The sequence below is a fragment of the Danio rerio genome, chromosome 14 (assembly GCF_052040795.2).
Source record: "Danio rerio strain M-AB ecotype USA chromosome 14, GRCz13ab, whole genome shotgun sequence".
Taxonomy (NCBI): Eukaryota; Metazoa; Chordata; class Actinopteri; order Cypriniformes; family Danionidae; genus Danio; species Danio rerio.
Genome location: NC_141034.1, coordinates 3,322,853 through 3,350,000, shown reverse-complemented (window position 1 = coordinate 3,350,000; position 27,148 = coordinate 3,322,853). Strand labels below are relative to the sequence as shown.

Here is a 27,148-nt window from a genome sequence, read left to right as displayed (position 1 = left end):
TTTCCACCCTGCAAAGGAAAGAGAAATAAATACAATAGAATAAAAATATGAAACAAACTTTGATTTAAGCATCTTCACCCTAAGAAAAACACTTTAGCTACAAAAATCCTTCAGTCAGGAGCAGTAAGGGATGTTCTCGTCATTTGATTAATGATAAAACTGGCGGCAGGATTTCGCACTGTCACTTGGTTTCTCTTTCACGTGTCTTTTGATTCTCAACTCGTTTGTTTATTACGCAAATGAGGGTTAATATGAATAATCATAAACACTGCGTTTTGACACCTATACTCATGTACTCATGTGAAGATTACTTTAGATGTCTGCACTCCTCTGCTCGTCTCAGTGTGCGAATGAGACCGAATGCTGACCGCGTGTTGCACACACACATAAACACGCGGTCTTTCGCGCTTTTGGTATATGATGCAGTAATCGTTTATCTCGATTAATGGTTTTTCATAATCGTTAGAAGCCATAATCGAAATCGAAATCGGATTTTCGATTAATTGCACAGAAATCTGGTCGGTCCTGCGTCCTGCAGACTTCTAGCTCCGGGCTCTCTCACGGGACAGCATGCCAAACTAGCTTATTACCAATCATCAGCTAAGTATGAACTCTTGAAAAGGGAATGTGAGATGAGATTCTGATTAGTTTATTGTCAAAACACACATATAACTCAGGGCTCGAAATTAACTTTCTTACTTGGTAGCACTGGTGCTCCCAACCTGAAAAATTTAGGAGCACCAGAAAAAAACTTTTACGATTTCTTGTATTTGAAAACAACATCAATTGGGACTAACAAAACCCAGAAACAACTATCTAACTAATGCTGTGATGACTTAATATTTGTGCAATAATTCCAAAATGAATGTTGAATAATTATAAAATATTAATGATGACGATGATGACAATAATACTAATAATGAATTGTATTTCTCATCATCATGCTGCCTTAAATGTGCTTTAATGTAAGTTATCTGCTATATAAAGTCCTACTGTTAATTTATGAAAAATAAATTGATGGTTTGCATCAAACACAAATGAAGCATTGTAGTAAGAAATATTTCTTTTGTACTATTGTTTTTATATGCATGTCAATTTAATAAATAATAGTTCTGCTACAAAACAAACTAAATAATATAATAAATCATTTAATTCAATACTGAAAGCTGCAAAGCAGTCATCAGTAATTAAATAGAAGAATAATATACACCTCAAGAAAGAACGGACAAAAGAAAGGAAGAAAAGTCTCACTTATAAAAGTTTTGGTTTCGGTTTGTGTCGTGTTAATGCTCAGCCTCGTTACGCGCTGAATTACATTTTTCTGTGTTTGCGGAAAAGCATGCGAGTCAGCCGGCCCAATATAAGGGGGGGCAGAGCAGGATTCTCCCGATGACCACCGGAACAATACTGTTCTTTGTTATTACCCGCATCAGTTTAAACTTAGTAAAGGCAAGCTTCTTTGGCAATGGTGTTTTAGCGGACATTTGCTCTTCACAAGGAAACGTATGAAAAATTTACGAATTGCCATGAGATTGTGTTGGCTGAACACGCAGTGCATGCAACGCATCGAGATTCAGTGTACTTTTCACTCTTCAGCCATTTGCATTCCCCGTGGTCACAAAAGCTCCCTGTCATCTGACAGCGGACAGTCTTAAGTGATTGACGGCTAATATTAACCAATATAGCAGAAGGGAAGAGCGTGTTTTTAGAGCATGTTTTTAGAAAAAAAATCAAAACAGGTCGCACTACAACCATTATATGCAGTCATAGCTTAAATTTCGGGCGCATATTGGTCGCAATTTCGAGCCCTGTAAATATACTAATGCAAGTTGAAGTAAAATTAAAATTAAGTATGAACTCTTGAAAAGGGAATGTGAGATGGGATTCTGATTAGTTTATTCTCAAAACACAAATATAACTATACGAATGCAAATTGTCATAAATTAACTGAAAAAGCACCTCGATCTGAAGAAGGCATGGAGGCAGTGGTGTTTATATTTATGTAGTAAATAATCATTTTAATCCTTTATTGAACGCTCCTTGTATTAAGCAACATGTAAGTGTTTGCAATTGCATAGGTACATAACTAACGCTCTTTGCACCGGACTTTAGATCAGCTTTTAGTTGGTCAATGGCACTGTCTGTTCATCAAAATAGCAACGCGCCAACAATGTGCCTTATCACACCTCCTTTTTAGACCAGCACACCCATGAGTCCACAAAGGGGTGCAAATTGATTTGTTATTTAAACAACGTGAACCAAAAGGTGAAAATTAGGTTTGCGCTGGTCTGAAAATAGCAATAAATCGCACCAAACACGTCTTGCGCCTTATTACACTGGGTGTATAATAGAGCCCCAGGTGTGAAGAGAGCCATTGAGTTGTTTGTCAGTCAGCAATTAGGGATGGACCACTTTATTGTCTTTTGGCTCAACCCTAGCTCTAATGTTAGCAGCATTTCAAACCCAGTATGCTTCCTGTTTCGCTGGCAAAGCGTGTTTGTGCATTTTCCTGATACTTGTTTTGATATCGTTGTCTAATGCACAGCGATTCAGGCATAAAGGTTTCAAACACTTTCCAGACATTATCTTGTCTTTGAAGGCCGCAGGGTTTAGAAGCGTACAGTAGATGGAACAATAACCCTGTCAGAATGTAAATGACAGTGCAGAATGAATTGCGTTAGTGTTTTCATCCACTCAGATCTACAGCTTCAATCCAGAGCCATATTTTTCTTATTTTAAATATAATGGGAAAATCAGAGCCGGGTTGCATTTTCTCTACAGGAACCCTAAGCTTTTATTACGTCTAGGTTTTACTTTTAAAATAGTCTGTAATTTAGCGTTGTGTTTTCTGATTGAGGGTGTGAAAAATAATTTCAGAAAATATTTTCTGAAAATTATAAAAGAAAACTCACTTCCACTAAAGGTTTTAGTCAATCCGTTTGTGACTGCAGGAGTTTACTATGTTAACAAAGTGATATTTTTCTCTAATCAAACCTATCCAACAGTAGACTTTCAAAAGAGGCTGTAATCTAACACACCCCAATCTCTTTCTGATTGGGGTGTGAAAAAAAAATTGTGTGCTCTCCTTTTTTTGTGAAGATGTAATTGTTTTATGTTCAATCCCCCCAATTAAATTTGTTATCTTAATTGATTTACATTGGGACAACCTGAATGAATTGTGTGGAACCCTGCATTTTTACAGTGTACGCTCCAACAATGAGGTTTGCGGTTCGCTCAAAATACTTACTTAAAATGAGCTGAAACAACACAATTATTGAGTTTTTGGGACAACTAAATTGAAATCACAGATTTACGCCAAACTTCCTTCTGTCAGCAGTTGGCGCAATAACTGACTTAATATTGGCATGTAGATGTCTTTAGGTGAAGAATCTCATCGAACCTGTGAATTATTAGGCAGATCGGACACTGAGAGTTATAAAAACTTCCTCTTCCATAGCGATTTGCTGAACTATGTCAGTCCGCCACGGACATGCTCTTCGACAAAAACTCTAGATCGTCACAGTTTAACATCACAAAAGTCTTTTGGCTAAACTAATGGAACATGGGTTTGATCTGATAAAATATGTAGGAGGAGTTTGTTACAGTGTAAAACATGTCATTTCTTGTTGCCTGCAGGTGGTGCTATAACTGTATCTGAATATTGGCATTTAAACGTGTTCAGGTCAGGATTGTTATTAAACGTGTGAATTTTGAGGCAGATCAGACAATGCATACCTGTTATAACTTATAGTTTCGTTGCGAAACATCTTCAAGAGTTCACACATAGCTGATAATCAATAAAGCGTATTTAGCATGATGTCCCGGGAGAGAGCCCTGAACTCGTAATATCCTCGAACCTGGGGCTCCCTCCCATTAGAAGGGCAAGTAGTGAGTACGAGCTCAGGTAGGTCTCGAGAACTCCCCTGCTTGTCGCCGTGTGAGAAGTGTAAACTAAGGTTGTATTCGATGATAATTTGGTTTGTCGATTAATAATCAATATCGTAAAAGGGGGAGGAAGTAGGGGTGGAAGGGGGGAAGCTTCAAGATGAAGATAACTAAAGTGAAAAACTCAGATTATTTAAATTTGCTTCCGTAATCATCTAAAAGGGCAGATTATGGAGTTAATTATAAGCATGTGATCCTCTCGAAATTAGTTTATAAATAAACCACACAAAGTTTGAGAGGCCGCCACAGACACACCCTTCAAAGAAAACTCTAGATCTTCGTAATTTAACATCACCAAGGCCTCTAGATAGCTATATTCAATTTTGATGTTGATCTCATAAAATTCCTTGGATGAGTTTGTTAAAGTACAATACCTGGAAATGGCAAAAACTGCACTTTTTTTGGCAGAGAAAGTTAAAATATCTGACTCTCTGTTGGATTTGAGATTTCACTTAAAGAGACTTTTTTGTAGGTTTTGGCATGTTTGACGTGTGTGCCAATTTTTACGCGTGCGCCTGCAAAGATGATGTCATTTTGCCACACTTACTTCTGAAACCTTTAGACAAAGGTACATTTCACCACTTTTGGTGCGTGTGCAAAGTATTGTGAGTTTTTTAACATGTTTAGACTTTTAAAAATGCAATTCTTTCAGAAGAAGAAAAAGAATAGGAAGAATAATTGGAAACATTCCTATCCGCTTGTTAAGTGGTGACGTGTTTGTGACGTATGTAATACTGTTTCCGGGTCCAAGCCGCCATTCATTTGAGTGGAGAAATCATTCGTTTATGATCACGTTTTATTCCTGTCACACATTAAAGTTAATTTTATATAAAGTCATAGTGTACACAACAATCTCTGGTCAATATATCGCTGTGACCAAAAGTTTGCTACTTCAACAATGTGGTATTTCCCTCTAATCAAGATTATCCAGCAGTAGCAGAAACGTATTGAATCCCAGCAGTGCAGTATTGATTTCATAGGAATGAACTAGAAGCATTTATTTAAATTTTTTTTTTGTCTATTTATTGTCTTGCCTGGAGGCTTGCATTATACGCACGTCTCTAAAAGTATTTTGATTCATTTTACAAACGGCTCTAATCATAAATTGTGTTAAACCTGAAGCGTTCATTGGCAAAAGGTCAGTTTGTCCACAGAGAGAAGTTGAGCTTGCGTGTGGATAAAGGTTAGGGAGACTGATATTATTGCGAGCGTCTGCAGGTTAGAGAAGCTCTGCTGGTTTCTGCTTGATGCACAGATTCGCAGAGTCAGGTTTTGTCATTCTGAGGGCAAAATGAGTTTCATTTTTCCCACAATTCCCCTTTGATTCTGAGCCATGAGCCCACAGACACATTTAGCCTAGTTTTGCTGAGACCACCTTAAACCTTGAAGCTGAATTATAGTCTGGCTTTAGCTTGAGAGCTGCAGCTTATAGACGTTTACACCAGAAGGATAAATCTCTTCAGCATTGTTGCAACTTAGTCATAAGTTATTGTTTTTAATTATATTCTTAATTACAATTAAGCTCATACCGTATATCAGAGGGAAAAATTGATCGTCTCTAAGCTAAAGAGTCCCTAATGAGAGTTTGATGTCTAATGTGTGTTTATCCGGCCTGTAGCAGCTTCACTTTGGGCAGGAGTGTATTAGCGATTGGATTTCAAAGGGCCTAAAATGCAGCAGCCATTGCTAATGTTGTCTGAGATTGGCCTGCGGTCTGAGAGAGAGATGGAAATCAGACCTCTGCACTTCCTGTCAGTTCTCTCTCCTGCATTAAACGGACTAAAGAAGAGATGAGATTTATAATCCCGTTCTTTCTTTCTTTCTTTCTTTCTTTCTAAATTAATTTCATGTTCTAAATACACTCACCGGCCACTTTATTAGGTACACCTGTCCAACTGTTTGGTTGTGTTTATAAGATGCAAAGCAATGTGTGCTTATGTTTCACTTGAAGGAAATCACGTAATTTTTTCATAAATCTCACTTTGATTATACACAGCTACTCAGCTAACATGAAAACGACTGTCATATTTCCTAGTTCCTCTAAAAGGCCCGCCCTTAAGTGACTCTGATTGGTCATTCATTTTCCGCCGGATTCCGCAGATTTCTGCAGATTTTTAGCCCATCATTAATTCTGTTTTAAAGTAAATGTGTAAATCTGAATTTATTCAGTTTTTATTCAGTTATTTATTACGTTTTATTTCATATATTTAGGTTTTAGTTATAATACTTCGCTGGATACTCCCAAAATTATCTGCAGTAATAGCAAAAAACGTCTGCAGATATCGTCTAGTCCTGCTAATGACTGATTATCCTATCAGATGATCCTTAACTCTCTATAAATAACCAGACTTTTCTCATCTCAATATCTTCGTCTTAAAGAACCCCCCCCCCCCCCCCCTACTTTCCCTCCTTTCAAACAGGCGGCATGATGACCAGCCATTAGCGCTGTTGCCTCACAGCAAGAATGCCCCTGGTTTAATTCCTTTCCAAACCAGGCAACGTTTCTGTGTGGAGTTTTGCTTGTTCTCCCCGTGATCGCGTGGGTTTTCCCCGGGTCCTCCGGTTTCCTCCCACAGTTCAAAACAAGCACCCTAAACACACTGTAAAAAATAAAAAACGGTAAAAAATAAGCTGTGGTTACCAGTACTTTACCGTTAAAAACACGGTACAAAACGTAAAAGTAATTTTTAATTTTTACAGCAAATTACCGTATTTTATTAATTTATCGAGGTAATATGTCTGTATTTTGAATGATCAACATCTAAACATCTTTTGTTACACAGTTAGACATGTTAGCACACCCACATGCGGGTGGTGATGAGGAAGTTACATAATGAACCAAAGCTCATCACAATCAACTTTTCCCACAAGCAGAAAAGAGGATCAGCATATAGAAGGTGCTCAGTGTCATTCACACAGCTACTAAACACCAGTATGGTAACATGCATCAAATTAAAGTCATGAAATCAACATTGTTTATCAACATTAGATGTAACATAAATCTCTAATGTACATAACTGATGGGGAAACAACTAAAAAGATCCATATTAATGTCAACCAAATGCATAAAAAGTTATGTTCCATGCAGGGAATTCTGGGAAAGTCCATTTACGGTTATTCGCCATATATATTAAGAAAACATATCGTTAACCAGGTTATGGATTTTTACTGTAGCATTTTTACAGTTTTTTACCGTTGAAATCCCGGCCATTTTTTACAGTGCAATTAATCCAAAATATTTTAGCCAAACTCTGAGTACACCTTCTCAGCATCCATATCTGACACTTAACTACAATAAGCAGGAGGGGGAGTCATTGAGATCTACCTGAGCTCAAACTCCCCTCTCACCTTGCAACGGGAGGGTGCCCAGGGCTCGAGGATCTTATAAGCTCAGGGCTTCCTCCTGGGACAGCACGCCAAACTAGCTTCATTATCAATCATCAGCTAAGTGTGAATTCTTGAAAAGGCTGCTCAAAGTGTTCAACAATGAAACAAAATTGCCCAATTAAAACACTGAAGAGAAGTAAGAATATTATCAAAACAAGAATATGATAATACTAAAGCTACTCTAAATATGTAAGTAAATGAATAACCTGAATGATGGGCTCAAGATCAGTGTTCAATCTATCATGTTTTCTGTGGGCAGATTCTGTGTGGACCTACTGATTGCTCAGTTCAGTTTGAGAAGCAGTTTTTGGGAAGCAGCATCGCAGACACTGATATAATCACATAGATCTGGATGAACATTTAACTCACCGATAAGTGACGACTTCTCGCTCCAGTTCCTGAAAGCAGCAGATGTCAACGACTTGCATTTCAGGGTCAAAAGAAAGCAGCACTGGAATAGCATGTGGGTTTGGGCGAAGCAATTGAACCAGCTGAACTGAATGACTCCACTGACAGTCCATTTACTATATAGCTTTCCATTCAAAGCTTCAGCAAACAATCCGTCTGTACACTGAATCAGTCAGTCCAGAGGTGTTTATATAAGTCATCTTCTCTCTTATTTCACTCTGGCCTTTAAATCATAAAGCTATTTTCTCCTGTCTGAAGGTCACGATTGCATTGATGCTTGACTCGTGTCTGTCGGCAGATTTTAAGTGCTTGTCATTATGTGTTTCTGTAGGACGATTACTTCAGAACCTGGAACCCAAACAAAGCACAAGACCAAGGTAAGAACATTGAACTGATACGCCCGTGTTTCTTCTTCATGTCTATTTTCTCTGTTACTCTTATCCATTTATACCTGACCCTGCAGTCTCGCCTCCGTCTCTGCTTTTCTTCTTTATTCCTGCTGTATTTCTGCACCCAGATTAATCATAAAAAAAACCTCCAATCATATGCTGGAATCTCCATTTCACTGTATCGATCCTCATCTCTGCTGCAGACATTAATCAATACGGAGAGGCAGAAACACTCACACATAGCTAAATGAAGACATATCATCGACTTCTATTGTTTTTATATCTGGCTAATTCTAATTAGACCAAACCAAATCACAGAAGAAACTTGTTGCCTTTGTAAAAACACTACCTGACAAAAGTCTTGTCGTCTATTCAATTTATATGAACAACAAATAATAACTTGACTTGTAGGGGATTATTTAGTATCAGAATTGGCTTATATGAAAGGTAAAGGCCTCTAGATTACGCTTATTTGACCAAAATAAAATATGATCATGGCTTGATTTTGAATTATTTAATTAACCACTTAAACTCTACCGGGTCCGTGACGTCATCGACGTTCGCTTTCAGATTTAAAGTTTTTTTGTACTTTTGTATCATGAGAAGCTTTTCAGTTCTGTAGCTGATTGTCACAAACATTCCTGTTCAAAATAAGCAGAAAAAAGCAAGCACTGGGGATTTGTTGCTTTTTTCCTGTTGTATCGAACCTGTATTGATTCATGACCCCACTGCTGAGGTACATACCAAACAGTGACTTCTGTGTACCTTTAAACCTTTATATATATACAGTAAAAGTCAGAATTATTAGCCCCCTTGATATATTCTTCCCCTGTTTATTTTTTGCCCAATATCTGTTAAACGGACAGAAGATTTTTTTTAACACATTTCTAAACATAAAAGTTTTAATAACTCATTTCTAATAACTGATTTATTTAATCTTTGCCATGATCACAGTAAATAATAGTTGACTGGATATTTTTCGAGACACTTCTATACAGCTTAAAGTGATATTTAAAGGCTTAACTAGGTTAATTAGGTTAACTAGGCAGGTTAGGGTAATTAGGCAAGTTATTTTATAACGATGGTTTGTTCTGTAGACTATAGAAAAAAATAGCTTAAAGGCGCTAATAATTTTGTCCTTAAAATGTTTTGTAAAAAAAATTTAAACTGCTCTTATTCTAGCAAAAATAAAACAAATAAGCCTTTCTCCAGAAGAAAAAATATTATCAGACATACTGTGAAAATTTCCTTGCTCTGTTAAACATGATTTAGGAAATATTTAAAAAGGAAAAACAAAATTCAAAGGGGGGCTAATAATTCTGTCTTCAACTGTATTTATGTACAAAAGGCATGATTGGATATCAGAAATAATAGAGAGTTTTAATAGATTTAGCTCGCATCTGTAGGGTGGAGACAGATTCGCACTCTTAAAGTAAAACATGTAAACAGAGATACTGCGGTGATGCAAATGGAGCTAATTTGTTTTCGAAACATTTCCTGAATTCATCAGGGAAATTAAAAAGCTCAAATGAGCAGGAAAACTAGTTCTGAGTTTAATCTGTGATCAGTTTCTTAGTTTATTGAGAACTGCATTCTCATTTTCTTAAGTTTTTGGGTATGAACTGAAGAATCACATCATGTTTATTATTTTAAAGTATTTTATTAAGCCTTATTATATGGCTGTCTGGAATGCTCGTTTCTGATTGGTCAGTCAGGACATTATATGGTATGTTATTCCCAAAAAACAACCGCTAAATAACACAGGCTCATCCGGGAACTTTAAATCACATTAACCATCATTAACTATCAATAGTTATTAAAACTATTATGATTAGAAATGTGTTGAAAATGTGTTGTGGCTTGAAGATCATCCGCTGCGTAAAAATGTGCTGAATAAGTTGGCAGTTCATTCCGCTGTGGCGACCCCGGATTAATAAAGGGACTAAGCTGACAAGAAATTTAATAAATGATATATATATATATATATATATATATATATATTAAGGGTGTCACGATTTAGATTTTTAATCAAAATCGATCGAAATTTATGCTCAACTTCGATTATCGAATCTAAAAATAGAATCGTCGATGCTGCCACGCCCCCATGTCATGTTAGCTTGGCTTGCCAAGCAGGAAAAAAACATGCTTGTTGAAGTGCTTGTTAAACTGCAGACGCAGGAGACCCGTCGACAGAGCTTAAATCCTCTCTTCTTTCAATGAAGTCGCCGGTGTGGAAGTATTTTGGATTTCCAGTTATATATATATATATATATTATATATATATATATATATATATATATATATATATATTTGCATTTGGCAAGGTCATGAGTTTGGCTCCCAGAAAAGACACATACTGATTAAAATGTAAACTCTTTATGCACTGCAGGCCACTTTGCATAAAAACATCAGCCAGATGAACAAATGTAAAAGTATAAAAAAATCAAACTGGTGAAAAAGTCTTTCACATATTCAGCTGCGTGTGCTAAAGCCGTCACACAGGGTCATTTTGTAAAACGATGTGTTTGATAATAATTAATATCTCCTGCTCTGCTGAGCACTTTGGCTAACGATGACGAAGCGCCATGAATAACCAATCAAGATCTATTGTTTTTACACAAACGCCAACAGAGAGCTGCAGACAGATGCATGCATGACCACACCATATGGATTGTGAGAGAATGAGTGTGTGTTTATGTGCGCGCACACACCATCTGCAGGAGTTTATCCAGTGTGAACGACTCCTTCAAGAACTGCTACAAACCATCATTTCTGTAACTAATCCTGCAAGATAGAGAAGCGTCTCACTGTCTACTGACTATAGAGCACTTCCCTTCTTAGGCACCCTAATAGATGAGTGACGAGCACACATGCAGCGAGACACATCGCTCAGGAAAGCATGAAAGGAAAAAAAATGAGTCAACAGAAATTCTGCTAAAAGAGCTGATTTCCTTTTTGACAACCATTGTGTTTTTTTGTAATCCAAAATAAGCGGTGCTTACCTAAAAAAGGTGCTTTTTATATTGCGATTTGAGACAAATCAAAAATAAAACAAATAATACAATAACAATACAAAAATAAAACATTTGCTGCTCTCTCAAGTTAATAAATGCATTGCTGCAAAATAAAAGGGCGAGAGGGGAGTTTGAGCTCAGGTAGGTATCCAGAATTAATAACAAATTCTAAATTGCTTTATAGAGATATACTGCTGGTTAAGAGCTTGACTATAGTGCTAATTTAGATTGATTAATTCATTAATGACACATGTAATTCATTAGTGACACATGTAATTTGACTGTGGGAAAAAACCGGGGGAGACCCACACAAACACAGGCGTCATCGACTTTCGCTTTAAGATTTAAAGGGCTAGCGTTGCACCAGACCCCCGTAAGTGGTGTCGTTTGAAAGTGTAGACTCTATATTTTATGCACGTATGCATCACTTTGGTTTTTATTCTACTGTACAAAAGTTATTTGATGAGACTGTTTATTATGACAACTTGACATAAACAAGTTGTCTTTATCTTTGTCATGACAGCTTGATATTACTAAGACGACATAACTTGTAATAAATCCATCATAAACATGACTGTCATGAGGCGTTATAATTGTTCATTCATTCATTTTCCTTCCTTTGTTCATCAGGGGTCACCCCAGCAGAATGAACCGCCATCTTATGTTTTACACAGTGGATGCCCTTTTAGCTGCAACCCAGTACTGGGAAACACCCATACACCCTTATTTTCACACTCGTACACTATGACCAATTTAGTTTATTCAATTCCTCTATAGCGCATGTGTTTGGACTGTGGGGGAAACCTAAGCACCCGGGGGAAACCCACGCCAACATGGGGAGTACATGCAAACTCCACACTTAAATGCCAACTGGCCCAGCCGGGACTCAAACCAGTGTCCTTCTTGCTGTGCTTCTACGCACTGAGCCACCCTGTTGGTGTCTGGGTTGTACTGGGTTGGGTTGCAGCTGGAAAGGCATCCGCTGCATAAAACATATGCTGGATAAGTTGGTGGTTCATTCCACTGTGGCGACCCCTTATGAATAAAGGGGCTGAGCCAAAGGAAAATGAATGAATAGAAACTTTCGGTTCTTGCTGACTTTAATATTGCACCTAAAATCCTGCCGATAACATTTTTGCACCACACTTTCTCGGGCATATGTGTTACCCTATACACCCCTATAGGAATGCTGTTATTTCCACATCGATCTCCTAAATCACAGTTTATTGATTCACTTCTGCTTTATTTTCATTAGAATAAAGAATTTCCAGCTCCATCTCTCTCACCCTCTGTGTCTTTACACTTCCAATAAACACAAACACACACACCCGGTGGCACACACACACAACACTAAACTCTCTCTGACCATGTAAGCAGCGTGGCTGAGCCTGACTAATTTAATTAGACTCAGTCTGTAATTATTCACTTTAAAGAGAAATGAGGGTTATGATCTTGTCCATTACAGACATGACAAGAGATTTAAGGAGCTGAGAGAATAACGTGTGTGTGTGTGTGTGTGTGTGGAACATTGTCTTTGCTGTAATCTGTTATTGTGGCACCGCATGCGCTCTCAGTGAATTTAATTGCGTGTGCAGGCCTCATTACAGCCTCGTTATGGGGAAATTCTCTCTGAATGCTTCATTTGCATTTGTATGGTTTTGGTGTTGAGTCAGCGTTTCGGCGCCAAACTGCAGTGGCAGCAAACACGGCTGCACAGGGATGGCAACACAACAATCTGCCCTTTAAACCGCCTGCAATTTATGCACAGGGACAATACGGCTTTATCTGGAGCTGGCGAACGGCTCCATTTAACCAGCAGAGAAAGCGCTCTCCTACAGGGTTAAAGGCAGCGAAAAGACGAAAGATAGAAATAGAAATGTATTTTCAAGTCAAGTATGGATCTGCACTGTGAACGTCTTGGAACGAATATTTCCAAGAGAGTTTTTTTTAATACAATCAGCATGTTTGTGGGATGATTTGAGTATATAAAGTACATTGTTCATCGTGTTTGCATGGAGTCTGGCTCAGAGATGTGCAAAGAAATTAATTAAATAATTGCTGGATTCGTTTTTGTGGTGTTAATTGTTCCAATTCAGTGTTGTGGAAAGTTACTTTTAAAAGTAGTGCATTAAGCCTGGTTAATACTTCTGCGTCAAGTGACCGGCGTAACCCACGGCGCATGCAACACGGGTAGCTGTGCATTTATACTTCTGCGCGCTGTCTTTGTTGGTCTGCATTAACACTTCCGAAACGCTAGTTGCCAGTGAGGTGTAAATGTTCCTCTGTGTTGAGTTTCTTCGCTGATGTTTTGCTTTTCCTGAACACTTCCGGGATGTACAAGTGGCTCAAACTCGCACATTTTAAGGCAGGAACCGGCGGATGTGCAACAACTTTAACTATGAGGTAAACACAGAACAAAACTTTCCATCCGGAGCTCCTTCACGGAACTCCACACTTGTAAACAATCACTCCATCAGGCTCGCACCATTCACGCGGCTCTCGGTCCCGCCCCGACTCGTCATCGATACCAAGCCGACCAATCACAGAGCTTGCGCTACGCGTCGTTGCGACGTGTAGTTACATTTTTTGAGAGGTGCACGTCATCGATGCCGACGGCCACCACGAAGGGCTATGCGTCAGCGCCGTAGCATACGCCGGCGTTTGACGCAGAAGTATAAATCAGCCTTTACAATATTGAGTTTTTCTTACCAGGCTGAGGTTTGATCTCTTGAGAACTTGCTGGTGTTTTTTCACCTTTTTTATAGAGAAGCTCTGCATTTAATAGCCAAAACAGTTAAAACCAGAAGTTTACATACACTCTAATAAAAAAAGAAACATAACCATTTAAAAAAAAATAAATAAATGTCTGATGGTAAATCATACTAAACGCTTACTAAACAATTACCTAAATGATTTACATGTGCTGAATGCCACAATAATTAGACTTTTTAAATTAAATTCTAGAGAGTCAAAAGTTTACATACATTTACTTAGTATTTTTTTAGCTTTACTTTTAAACCGTATAACTTTGGTCAAATATTTTGGGAATCCTTTCACAAGCTTCTCACAATAGTTTGCAGGAATTTCAGCCCATTCCTCCTGACAGAATTGGTGTAACTGAGTCAGATTTATAGGCTGTCTTGCTTGCACAAGCTTTTTCAACTCTGCCCACAAATTTTCTATAGGATTGAGATCATGGCTTTGTGATGGCCACTCCAAAACATTCACTCTATTGTCCTTAAAGCACATTTTAACTATTTTGGCAGTATGCTTAGGGTCATGGTCTGTTTGGAAGACCCATTTGTGGCCAGGTTTTATTTTCCTGGCTGATGTCTTGAGATGTTGCTTCAGTATTTCTACATAATGTTCTTTTTTCATGATGCCATCTATGATGTGAAGTCCCTAATGCAGCAAAACAGCCCCTCAACATGATGTTGCCGCCCCCATACTATACAGTTGGGATGGTGTTCCTGGGCTTGTAAGCTTTCCCCACATGTAACACTGCTCATTATGGCCAAACAGTTCAATCTTAGTTCCATCAGACCACAGGACATGTCTCCAAACATTATTCTTTTTAGTCATTAGTCAAATTGTAATCTGGCTTTTCTGTTGATTCATGATTTTCCCATGAAATTTTGAGGTTTTCCTTAAATACTCTACAGTTCATTAAATTGAAAGGACTTGTCATGAAATGGTTTGCATCCTAAGCACTAACTTTCTGGATACCCCCACTGACTCGAAATAAACCTATATCCTGAGTTATTCAGTTAGTAGAACAGTACACCGACTCATCTGCTGTGAAAAAGGAGATCTGATGATGAAGATGAGTGTGAGTTGACTGTCTGTTCTCTCACAGCAGCATGAAATATCATTAGTGTAAAAAAAGAGCAAAACATGTTCAAAAACATTTTAGTTATATTAAAAAATGAAGTGAGTTTCTCCTTAAAACAAGCAAAATAATCTGCCAATAGGGTAAGCAAAATAATCTTATGCCAAAAGGAAAAACATGATTATTTTGCTCACCCCAGTGGCAGATTATTTTGCTTGTTTTAATGAGAAACTCACTTAATTTTGGCATATTATTTCTGAAAACAAATTGGATTGTTTGGATTGTCTACAAAAAGCTGCTTGATTTAAGAGTTGTTTTTTTTATTATTTTTCATTTATTTGTCAAACTCTTAGATGAAATCAGTATCACATATGTATTAGACAGGCTTGTTAGTAAAAATGTGAGCTAATTCATCCGCAGTCCATTTACAAACATTAAAATATCAGTTTTGTCTAACCAGGTTTGCATCTTGAGTAAGCAGTAACATACCGGAAAAACACACTTCGTTTTGGTGTTTTTTTTTTTTTTTGTTGTTGTTTTTTTTTTTTTTTTGTGAAAACAAGGCCATATTTTTGCATTGTCTAGAAAAATCTGCTTGATTTGAGAGTTTTTAGATATTTGCCCAAGAAACAAGACAAAAAAAAATCTAAGTAAGAAAAGCTTTTTTTCCAGTGTAACCATTACAAAAATAATTTATTCATTAGACTCTTGAATGAAATCAGTATCACAGATGTATTAGGCAGGCTTGTTAGTAAAAATAGGAATTTATTAATGGGCAGTCTATTAAAAAAAAAAAAAAATTAAATTTCTGTTTACTAAGATACTAGTGTTTTCTCTGACCAGCTCTTGAGATTAAAATCTTTATAATTAATTGAAATAAACCAAGTTTGAAAACCATATTAAATGCACAATCACCTAGAGAGAGGTAACATGACTGAAGGAGGATTTTATTATCCCATTAAAATCTATTTGAGATGTTTATTTTTTTTTTCATCAGAAGCCGACAGTAAAATGAGACCGAGAGATGGGATGGCAGAACACATGAAGCAGTGATCCATCCCTCTCATAATTAGCATTGCGCCGTCTGGTCTACAACAGGCCAAGTCTTGGCCTAGTTTCACGGCGCAGAGAAAATCCCACGTGGCATCGTCACACGAGGACAAAGACGTTATCTACATAAGACATGGCAGGAAAAATATGAACCGCTGCAAATCTTTGCAAGGTTCGCTGCGCTTGCCACAAGCCTCAATTTAAATGAAAGTCATAGATACAGTTTGAAGTGCTGTCATGTGAGAATTCAGCACAGAAATACTGTATGTTTAATATTAAGTGATTCATCTCCGTTAGCGTTCACATCTGACCCAATAGGAGACTTTTCTTATCGCAAGATTCTCCGGGAATCAAATCAAAGGCTGTGAACTGCTGTAGTGAATCTGTTCAGTGGAAAATGCAAGATAAACTTGACCAAATGTTTTATATTTATTAGTCGACCTCAACATTTTAAACAATATCTACAATTAAAAATGACTTCTGCTACTTCTTCAAACAACTTATTTAAAATGAGTTGAACCAATATAATTTTCTAAGGTTTTCATACCATTGGGATGTGAAAATAAGGCATATGCCCACCATATCTAGGGATTCCCCCCCCCCCCCCCCCCTTAAATAAATCCCCAAATTACGAAATATGTTCATTTTTAGCTGTTTCATTGTAAATAAACAGTTAAATGGTCAGTAATATGTTTTAAAATTATTATTGACAAAAGAAAAATAATATACACATTAGCAGCAAATACATAGGCAAACAGTTCAGCTTATTAAAATTAATAGCTATTATAATGAAACAGAATCAAGCTATCAACCTCATTAGCCGTTTCTCCACTGTATAACTTACACATTCTGATTAAAGAGCAACGAATGAATCTCGCATTTAATACGATTTTTTCATTACATTAAATAAGAGGTGTCACTTTAAAAATGCACACATCTAATGTTATAATGAAAGCATTTGACTGCATTCCTAACTTTTTATGCTCATTTAAGACGAAATTAGTTGTGTTTGGAAAAAAAAAAAAAGAAAAAGATCGACATTCTTATATGTTGTTATTATTATTAATTCAAGAGGTCACACTTAGCTGATGATTTATAAAAGCTTGTTTGGCATGCTGTCCCGGGAGAGAGCCCCGAGCTCAAGGGCTCCTCGAGCCCGGGGCTTCCTCCCATTGGCAGAGCGAGAGGGGAGCCTGAGCTCGGTGGATCTCAGAACTCCCCTGCTGCGGTAGCTAAGGGAACACAAGAGGTTAGACAAAAGCTTGATTGTTATGTATGTTGAATGTCTTTGGATGGTGGGAGGAACCCGGGGAAAACCCACGTGGACACGGGGAGAACATACAAACTCCTCACAGAAACACCCACCGGTCCTGTGGAAGCAGGGTTGGCAGTGTTCTTGCTGTGGGGCTCACAGTGCTAACCACTGGGCCGCCGTGCCGCCCTATCCGAGGTAAAGGAGGAGAATAGGGGAGGAGGGGGGTTTCTTCCAAACGAAGATGAAGTGAACTGAAAACTGTGGCTATTTATAGTAGCTTAGGGCTCATATGATTGGAAGATAGTGATTAGCAAATGCGAGACCGGCCGTGATAAATCATAAGCACGTGATCCTCTCGAAATTAGTTTATGAATAAACTTCACTTACGTGTGTATGTCTGTTTAAACACGCACCCAAATGTCAGACTTTCTCTCCGCTTGAAATCGCGTGTACAGAATCCGTTTGGGAAACAGCATCTGTTTATCAGTTTGGAGCACGTCAGCTGACAGTCATGCACCATTAAGTTATATGACTGCTTTGAGGATTGTACTGGATAGGCGACGGCACCTGTAATCAAAATGAAAGGGAATCGTGCCGTTTTTAATATTTATTTATAAGAGATTTCATTCCTAAACAAAGCAAAAGCACAGAAGGCTCGCGTTTTAGAGCAAGGGGTGACCCCTGGTGGTTCGGCGGTATGGGTTGCGTATAGGGAGGCTCGGCTGTTCAGAGAAAGACTGAAAATACGGGAGAAATATGGGAAAATACCTATACAGGATGATAGCGGGATAGAACAGTAAAATACGGGAGAATCCTAGGAAAAATGGGAGGGTTGACAGGTATGAAGGTTTTTTGGGGTCAACTTAATTGTTTTAATTAAGTTTCAATCCACTTATTTGTAAAAACGATTAAGTTAACTCATTAGATTTGTGTTGTGACAACATGAAGAGATTGTGTGGAAACCAGCATTTTGTACAGTGTGATATGATTACGGGTCAATTTTAAAAATACATCATAAACATATTTTATTGTTACAATTTAAGGACAATTTCAAACTCCCATGCAAATTGCTGGTTCAATCCCAGCTCAGACCGGGCTGGGTACAGTAGGACCAGTGGGGGCTTGTCCGAAATGGGAGTGAGGTTTGGGGGTGGGGGGGTTGTAACGGAGGTCAGCTAGTGCTCTAGCAACTGACGCTAGATGCCATGGTCTTTAGCCTCCTTGTTAAAGCAACGAACTCCCAAACAAAGAATCTCCAGTTTGATCCTAGCTCAGACCGGGTTGTGTTCAGTAGGACTTCTGGGTTACACTTAGGGGCTTGTCTGGGATGGGAGTGAGTTTTTGGGGTGGTGAGTATAACAGAGGCCAGCTAGCAAGTGCTATGCAGGTAAACCTCACTACGCTGACCTCAAAAATAGCTCTAGCAACTGACGCTAGATGTCATGGTCTTTAGCCTCCTTGTTAGCGCAGTCGACTCCCTTGCAAAGAATCGTAGGCTTGTTCCCAGCTCAGAACGGGTTGGGTGCAGTAGGACTAGTGGGTTAGGTATTGTGTTTTGTTTCTTTTTTCCATTTTCTGCAAACATTGACAAACTTTATGATTCTTAAATATGGACAAGACCATGTATTTATTATGATGAATAAAATAAATATTGTAATTATTTCAAATGATTGACTATAATGTAAATTTGTTCATGTGTCTGTCTATATGAAGAGATATTTACAGTCAGTCAATTTTGTCAGTTGTCTTGCTTTAGTCAGATATATCAGAAAGTTAACTTCAGAGCAGACTGTGTTTCAAAGAAAGAAAAACGAGCAGGTTGGTCATTGGGTCTGTAACCTCTTGACCAATCAGATGGCACTAATTAGCCCTGCTTTCACTTTCTTGATTTTTTTTGGTTGTGGTGAATAGAAAGTAGAGTAATTGGCCATGCGTGTGCTCTGGGTTTGTTGCCTGCTGATGATCAATACTGCAGAAGTTCTGATTGGCCTTTCTCTCAATCTCGCCACCTCTGATTGGTCTCCGAGGGCCGATCATTGATTCTGATGCCCGACACATCGGCATGTGGGGTTGGATGTAGAAATGCTCTTGAATAAATGGATTTTTGTAACTGTATTCCTCTCGCTGTAATTAATTGGCCGGCCATAATTAACTGCTTTGTGATATGCTACTTTGGAGGTCAGACTTTAAAGGAATAGTTCTGTCTTTTTTTAAAGCAAGAAATTCTAGCAAAGGTCATATTATTGTTTATGCTCTTCTGAGCTGTGTGATTTGAATATTTCAATTTAAAATATAGCGTCAAGCAGTAATTATCAGAGTTCAAGCGGTTTAAGGCCAATACAGTTGGTGTTTTTTAAAAATGTATTATTTTCCTGTTATTAATTTGTAACTAATTTAAAGCACTACAAAAGAACTCAAATTCAGGCTAACCACCTTAAAAAAGCTTTTTCCAAACTTTTATGGTAATATTGACCTATTGATTGAACATTTTTCAGCTTCTTTTGAACTGTTATATGCACTCCCCTGATTTACCAAAGTGTGAAATGTGTGCTTACACACGTAAAACACGATATTTACACAGTGTTTTTTAAGACATTGTCTGCCAATTTTCTAGTCAGTCAGACAAAAAAGTCCCTCAATTATTGCTAATTTCATATTTTTTTCACATTGTAGCGCCACCATGTTGTCAATGGATGGTACTTTTTATTTTAGTGACCTCAGATCGGGCTCATACCAAGTTTAGTGGTAAAGTCTAGAAGGAATACAGCTGCGGCTGGAAGTTAACCAGAATTATTTATATTATTTCAACAATACAATTACTGTACGACAATAACTGCAGTTTTTAAATAACTATATTGAGGGTTAGGTTTAGGGTTGGGGTAGATGTCAATAAAATACATTGGTAACGCTTTATTTTGATGGTCCGTTTTAGTATTAGTAGACTGTCTGCTTAATATCTGCTGAAACTGCTCCTTCAACAGACATTTACTGACTATAAGAAACTTAGCATGTAAATCAACTTACACTAGCCCTAACCCCAACCTAACAGTCTTCTTATAATCTAATGAGAATTAGTTACAATGTAACTTAAATTCAACAAACAGACCATCATAATAAAGTGTGACCAATTCAGTTGATTGGACATGATTTGAGAAGGCATACATCTGTCTATATAAAGCCCCAGGGTTGACAATGCATGCCAAAGCACAAACCAAGCATGAAGACAAAGGGATTGACTGTAGACCTCCGAGACAGGATTGTCTCGAGGCACAAAGCTGGGGAAGGTTACAGAAACATTTCTGCTGCTCTGAAAGTTCTAATGAGCACAGTGGCCTCCGTCATTCATAACAGGACTCTTTCTAGAGCTGGCCGACCATCTAAGCTGAGTGAAGAAGGACCTTAGTCAGGGCGGCTATGAATAACCTGATGGTCACTCTGTCTGAGCTCCAGCGTTCTTCTTTGGAGAGAAGAGAACCTTAAGGAAGGACAACCATCTGTGCAGCAATCCACCAATCAGGCCTGTATGGTTGAGTGGGCAGATGGAAGCCCTGCCTGGAATTTGCTAAAAGGCATCTGAAGGACTCTCAGACCATAAGACACAAAATTCTCCGGTCTGTTGAGTCTAAAAGTGAACTCTTTGGAGTGACCCTCAGGCTTTACATTTGGAGAAAACCAGGCACCGCTCATCACCAGGCTAAAACCATCCCTTCAGTGAAACATGGTGGGGGCAGTATCATGCTGTGAGGATGTTTTTCAGCAGCAGGAACTGGAAGACTAGTCAGGATAGAGGGAAAGATGAATGCAGCAATGTACAGAGAATGAAGTGCTATGCTTTAGAAGATGAATGAAGACCTGCTTCAGAGCGCTCTTGACCTCAGACTGGGGCGATGGTTCGTCTTCCAGCAGGACAATGACCCAAAGCACAACGCCAAAATATCAATGGAGTGGCTTCACAACAACTCGGTGAATGTCCTTGAGTGGCCCAGCCAGAGCCCAGACCTAAGTCCTATTGAACATTGAGATCTGAAAATGGCTGTACATTGTCGCTTTTCATCCAACCTGATAGATAATGAGAGGTACTATAAAGAGGAATTGGCAAAATTTCCAAGACAGGTGTGGAAAGCTTGTGGCATCATATTCAGAAAGACTTGAGGCTTTAATTGCTGCCAAAGGTGCATCAACAAAGTATTGAGCAAAGGCTGTGAATACTGATGTACATGTGATTTTGAAGCTTTTTTATATTTAATAAATTTCAAAAATCTTTTGTCACATCATCATTATGGGGGATTGTGTGTAGAATTTTGAGGAAATAAATTAATTTAATCCATTTTGGAATAAGGCTGTAACATTTTTTAAAAAATGTGGAAAAAGTGAAGTGCTATGAATACTTTCTGAATATACCATAACCTTTTAATTTTTACAAATTTCAGTGGATTGAACATAAAACAATTAAGTTGCCACAATAAAAACTCAAACATTGTGTTATTTCAGCTAATTTTAAATAAGTAGTTTAAACAAACCGCAAATTTATTTTTTCAGTGTATGCTCTTGTGTGTTTTTAAAGGAGAAAGAGATGCAAATCAGCTGACAATTAAAGAACTGATGTTACCTACAATGCACAACAAATAGAGTACTTGCAGAACCCTTTCAGTGAAGAGTGTTTATATCTGATTTTAATAATAATTAAATTTAAAATTAGATTTTAATTTTAATAACCCAAAGAGCCCTTCTCCATCATCAAAAACCTTTTGTGAAATCAAAAGGTCTAAGAAAACCATTGATGCCAGTGAAGAACCTTTATTTGTAGGAGTGATTGAGTGCTGATGTGGCTGCAATGCTGTTGTTTTGCTCAGGTCCAGGCCGCAGATGTTGTGTTAAATGATACATTTGATAAAAGGTCTGTGCTTTGACTGCACAGACTGTGCATCAGCTGCAGTCCTGGACGTCTGTGTTTTCTTTGTGTCTTTCTTTCCGTCTGAAGATGTGAGCTGCGTCCTGACAGCTTTTCATGCAAACATCCATCAAATCTGTTGACTTGAAGTCTGGCTCTTGCTTCAGTGATTGATGCAGTGCAGAATCCATATTCAGATATAACTCTGTTAACCTGCATGTGTTGTTGTGTTCATGACAAACACTGCAGCGAACATACACTGCCTGTTTAAAGTCTTGTTGTCGATCTCAGTTGTAAGAGCAACACATAATTGCTTGATTTCTAGTTGATCATTTGGAAAAGTGGCAGAAGGTGGATTTTTCTGCTGAATCATCTGTTGAGCTGCATCCCAATCATCACAAATACTGCTGAAGACCTACTGGAACCAGCATGGACTCAAGATTCTCAGACAAATCAGTCAAGTTCGGTGAAGAAAAGATCATGGTTTGGGGTTACATTCAGTTTGGGGGCGTGTGAGAGATCTGCAGAGTGGATGACAACATCAACAGCCTGAGGTATCAAGACATTGTCACGTTAAACGTGATAAAAACAGAACAAAAACAGGAACAAAAAGGGTGTGGATCCAAATGCAGATTTGATATTAAATAGTGCGGTAACAGTGAACAAAATCCAAAGTGCAAAGTAACAAAATAACATACAAACAACAAAACTAAAAACTAAAACAGATTAAACACGAACTAGACTTAAGCAAGATACAAGAGCGAGATTAAGAACAACATACCAGAGCTGACAAGATAGACAAACGACGCCATGACAAACAGTGGTGGAAGGGTTGTATAAATAGTCCAGATAATCAACGGTAACACAAAACAGATGTGATGGCAGGTCAGTGTATATGTTCCGGTGTATGTGCGTGGTATATATGGAAATGTAGTCTTTCCTGGGACGCTGTAGTTCCTACAAAGTCCTAGTGCACTACAGCGCCCTCAGGTGGTCACAGATGGATGTGACAGACATTTGTGCTGCCCATTACATTACAAACCACAGGAGAGGGCAAATTCTTCAGCAGGATAGCACTTCTGCTCATACTTCAGCCTCTACATCAAAGCTCCTGAAAGCAAAGAAGCTCAAGCTGCTCCAGGATTGGCCAGCCCAGTCACCAGAAATGAACATTATTGAGCATGTCTGGGGTCAGATGAAGGAGAAGGCATTGAAGATGAATCCAAAGAGTCTTGATGAACTCTGGGAGTCCTGCAGGAACACTTTCTTTGCCATTCCAGATGACTTTATTAATCAGTGATTTGAGTCATGTCAGAGATGTATGCCTGTTGGATATTTCACACTGGATGAAAGATCATCATCTTCAGCTGAACCTCGCAAAAACGGAAATGCTTGTAGTTTCTGCCAACCCGACTATACACCATAACTTTTCAATCCAGATGGATGGGGCAACCATTACTGCATCCAAAATGGTGAAAAGCCTTGGAGTAACGATTGATGACCAACTAAACTTCTCTGACCACATTTCTAGAACTGCTCGATCGTGCAGATTTGCACTCTATAACATCAGAAAGATCCGACCCTTCTTATCTGAACATGCAGCTCAACTCCTTGTTCAAGCTCTTGTTCTCTCCAAACTGGATTACTGCAACTCTCTACTAGCTGGGCTTCCAGCTAACTCTATCAAGCCTCTTCAACTGCTCCAAAATGCAGCAGCACGAGTTGTCTTCAATGAACCTAAACGAGCACATGTCACTCCGCTGCTAGTCCGTTTGCACTGGCTGCCAGTTGCTGCTCGCATCAAATTCAAAACTCTGATGTTTGCCTACAAAGTGACTTCTGGCCTAGCACCTTCTTATCTGCACTCACTTCTGCAGATCTATGTGCCCTCCAGAAACTTGCGTTCTGTGAATGAACGTCGCCTCGTGGTTCCATCCCAAAGAGGAAAAAAATCACTTTCGCGAACGCTCACGCTCAATCTGCCCAGTTGGTGGAATGAACTCCCTAACGGCATCAGAACAGCAGAGTCACTCGCTATTTTCAAGAAACGACTAAAAACTCAACTATTTAGTCTCCACTTCACTTCCTAATCTGCAATTGCCTATTTGAATATCACACTAACTGTACAAAAAAAAAAAAAAAAAAAAAAAAAAAAAAAAAAAATTTTTACTAACACTTCCCTTCTTAGACTTTACAGACCTGAAACTTGCCTTTAGTACTTATTCATTGTTGCTCTTAGTGGTGTAAATTGCTTCCTTGTCCTCATTTGTAAGTCGCTTTGGATAAAAGCGTCTGCTAAATGACTAAATGTAAATGTAAATGTAAATGTATGGACGCAGTCCTCCAAGCTCATGACGAAGTCAGACACAATATCCATTCAGTTTTTACTGCAGCAGGACTTTATATTCTATACTGGACATTATTAAGTGACAAGACTTTTGTCTAAGCAAAGTGAGACCGTACTGTCTTAATTAAATCATTAAATAATCAAGGCATGGACAAATTATATTTTGGTAAAATAACCGTAATCTAGAGGCCTTTCATATAAACCACTTCTGATACCAAATGATCAACTAGAAGTCAAGTTAATATTTGTTGTTCCTAAAACTAGTTGACAAGACTTTAGTCAGGTAGTGTATACAATGTGTCAGCTCAGATTAGAAAAAAAAGCTATATTTAGAGTGTTTTAGTGCAGTTAATTTGTGGAGTAATTGATCTAACTATTGATTCATTATTCAGTTGTCACATTGGTTCGAATTTTTGCTCATTTTGTGTTGTTATCTCTCTTATAAGAAGTTTATAAGCATATACTGACTATAACCAGTAGGAGTGGCTTAAACATCTCAAGCCAGTCAATATTTCTAAGAATCATGCACAGCTTCCAGTCAGACAGTCATTGAAGGTCGAATCAACACAAACTACAGTATACTAGGCTTATGTAGACTATGCTCATACTTATATATACTTATACTCAGACAAATACCAAATACACATTCATTTGAGAATCAAAAGCGGTGGATGTATTTTTAAATTTGTTTTACTTTCATAAATATGACACAGCTACGCAGTGACCAGTAGGTAGTGCTGTCGCCTCGCATCAAGAAGGTCGCTGGTTTGAGGCTCTGCTGGTTCAGTTGGCAGTTCTGTGTGGAGTTTGCATGTTCTCCCCGCATTCGCGTGGATTTCCTCCAGGTGCTCTGGTTTCCCCTACAGTCCAAACCATGTGGTGCAGGTGAATTGGGTAAGCTAAACTGTCTGTATGTGTGTGTGTGAAGGAGAGTGTGTGGGTGTTCCCAGTGATGGGCATCTGCTGTGTAAAACATATGCTGTATAAGTTGGTGGTTCATTCCGCTGTGGCGACCCCTGATTAATAAAGTGACTAAGCTGAAAAGAAAATGAATGAATAAAAGTGGACATAGATTATTTTAAAAATGAAAGCGGGGAAAACTCAGTTTATAAAAATACCCGTGTACGTGTGGGCATGCCCTGAGGTAGCGCTCTTTTCTTTTCGGCCCTTTATTAGTCTGGGGTCGCCACAGTGGAATGAACCACCAACTTATCCAGCACATGTTTTACACAGCGGATGTTCTTCCAGCGGCAACCCAGTACTGGGAAACACCCATACACTTCAATTTACACTCATACACTATGGACGATTTAGCCTAAGATTTAGCCAGGACCGGAACCAGCAACCTTCTTGCTGTGAAGCGAACTTGCTACCCACTGCGCCACTGTGCTGCCCATTGTTTAAATTCAGCCCATATAAATTGTTTGCAACTACTTAACTAAAAAAAAAAGGCAAATCAAATAAATACCTTTTTTTTAAGCGTGCCCTGTATCTTGCTTTCTGATTGGCTGTAGGTCATCACCCATGTGTTTCAGTCAGAACTCATTTCTCACAGTGGTTCTCTCTAATTGCGTCTTTGATAATTGACATCACGTGGTTGTCGCTCTTGTGAACGAGCAAAGATTTGCCTCAGATTTTAGGCATTTAACTGCAATTTCAAGAGTTCACACTTAGATATGCTTAGCATTTATAGCAGGTTTGGCGTGCTGTCCTGGGAGAGAACCCTGAGCTCGGAGATATTTAAGCCCAGGGCTCCCGCCCGGTCAATAAGCATATCAGGGGATCCGAGATCAGGTAGGTCTCGATAGCGCCCCCTTTAGAAAAGGGAGGGGATAGGGTGGAAGGGGGGATTCTTCCAAAACGAAGATAGAGCAGTAAGGAGAAAATGATCCCTTTATAGTAAGCTAGGATCACTCTGATTGGATTATTACTCATTACAGATGAGTGGCCAGCAATGCTCAATCATATCACGTGCTCCTCTCGAAATTAGTTGATGAATCTTCGCTTCGCAAAACCTGTCGGCAAGCGAAAATCTGGGTTAAAACCGTGTAGTGTGAACTCAGCATAACACACACTGGGCTGTTAATGTAATATGTTATCCTGAGCTGCTTGACTTGACTAGACTTCAGCACAGCAGGAGTGTTTATGAGATCTGTTCACAGCTATTGTGCGATCTCAGCTGGAGCTCAACCAAAGCGCTGCTGCTAATTGGTCAAACGCTGCATACCATTCAATAACAGGTCAGTTGACCGATAAAAGACTAAATCAGGCATGGTCAGAGCTTGCATAATGAATCTGATGACGTGATGTGAAGGGATTTCTGTGCGCGCGTGTGTGTGTGTGTATGTGTGTGTGAGAGAGATCTGGTTGGTCAGTTTGGGGTGGAATTGATTTTCTTGGTTCAGTGTATCAATTTGCAAGAGAGACACTTGAAAACAAACAGCGTGCAATGCACACGCCGAAAACAAACCACAAAATCAATCAGGAGAGCGTATCTGAGAGAGACGGACAGAATGAAATGAAGAAGCGCAGAAGTGTGTGTGTGTGTCCAACACACAGATAAAAGGCGATTGTTTTAGATTCGCTGTCAAACTCAAGGGACTGTGACAGGAGCATTGCTCAGACATCGCTCG

At 38.7% G+C, this 27,148-nt stretch overlaps 1 protein-coding gene across 6 annotated transcripts in view; it reads left to right on the top strand.

Moving 5' to 3' along the window:
• Window positions 1-27,148, top strand: part of spock1 (SPARC (osteonectin), cwcv and kazal like domains proteoglycan 1) — a 289,085-nt gene that overhangs the window by 157,338 nt on the left and 104,599 nt on the right. For all 6 annotated transcript variants that reach the window (XM_087281132.1, XM_087281134.1, XM_087281133.1 and 3 more), the window contains exon 3: window positions 8,072-8,117. In XM_087281132.1, the coding sequence (XP_087137258.1) occupies window positions 8,072-8,117 (46 nt within the window). The remainder of the gene's footprint in view (window positions 1-8,071; window positions 8,118-27,148) is intronic.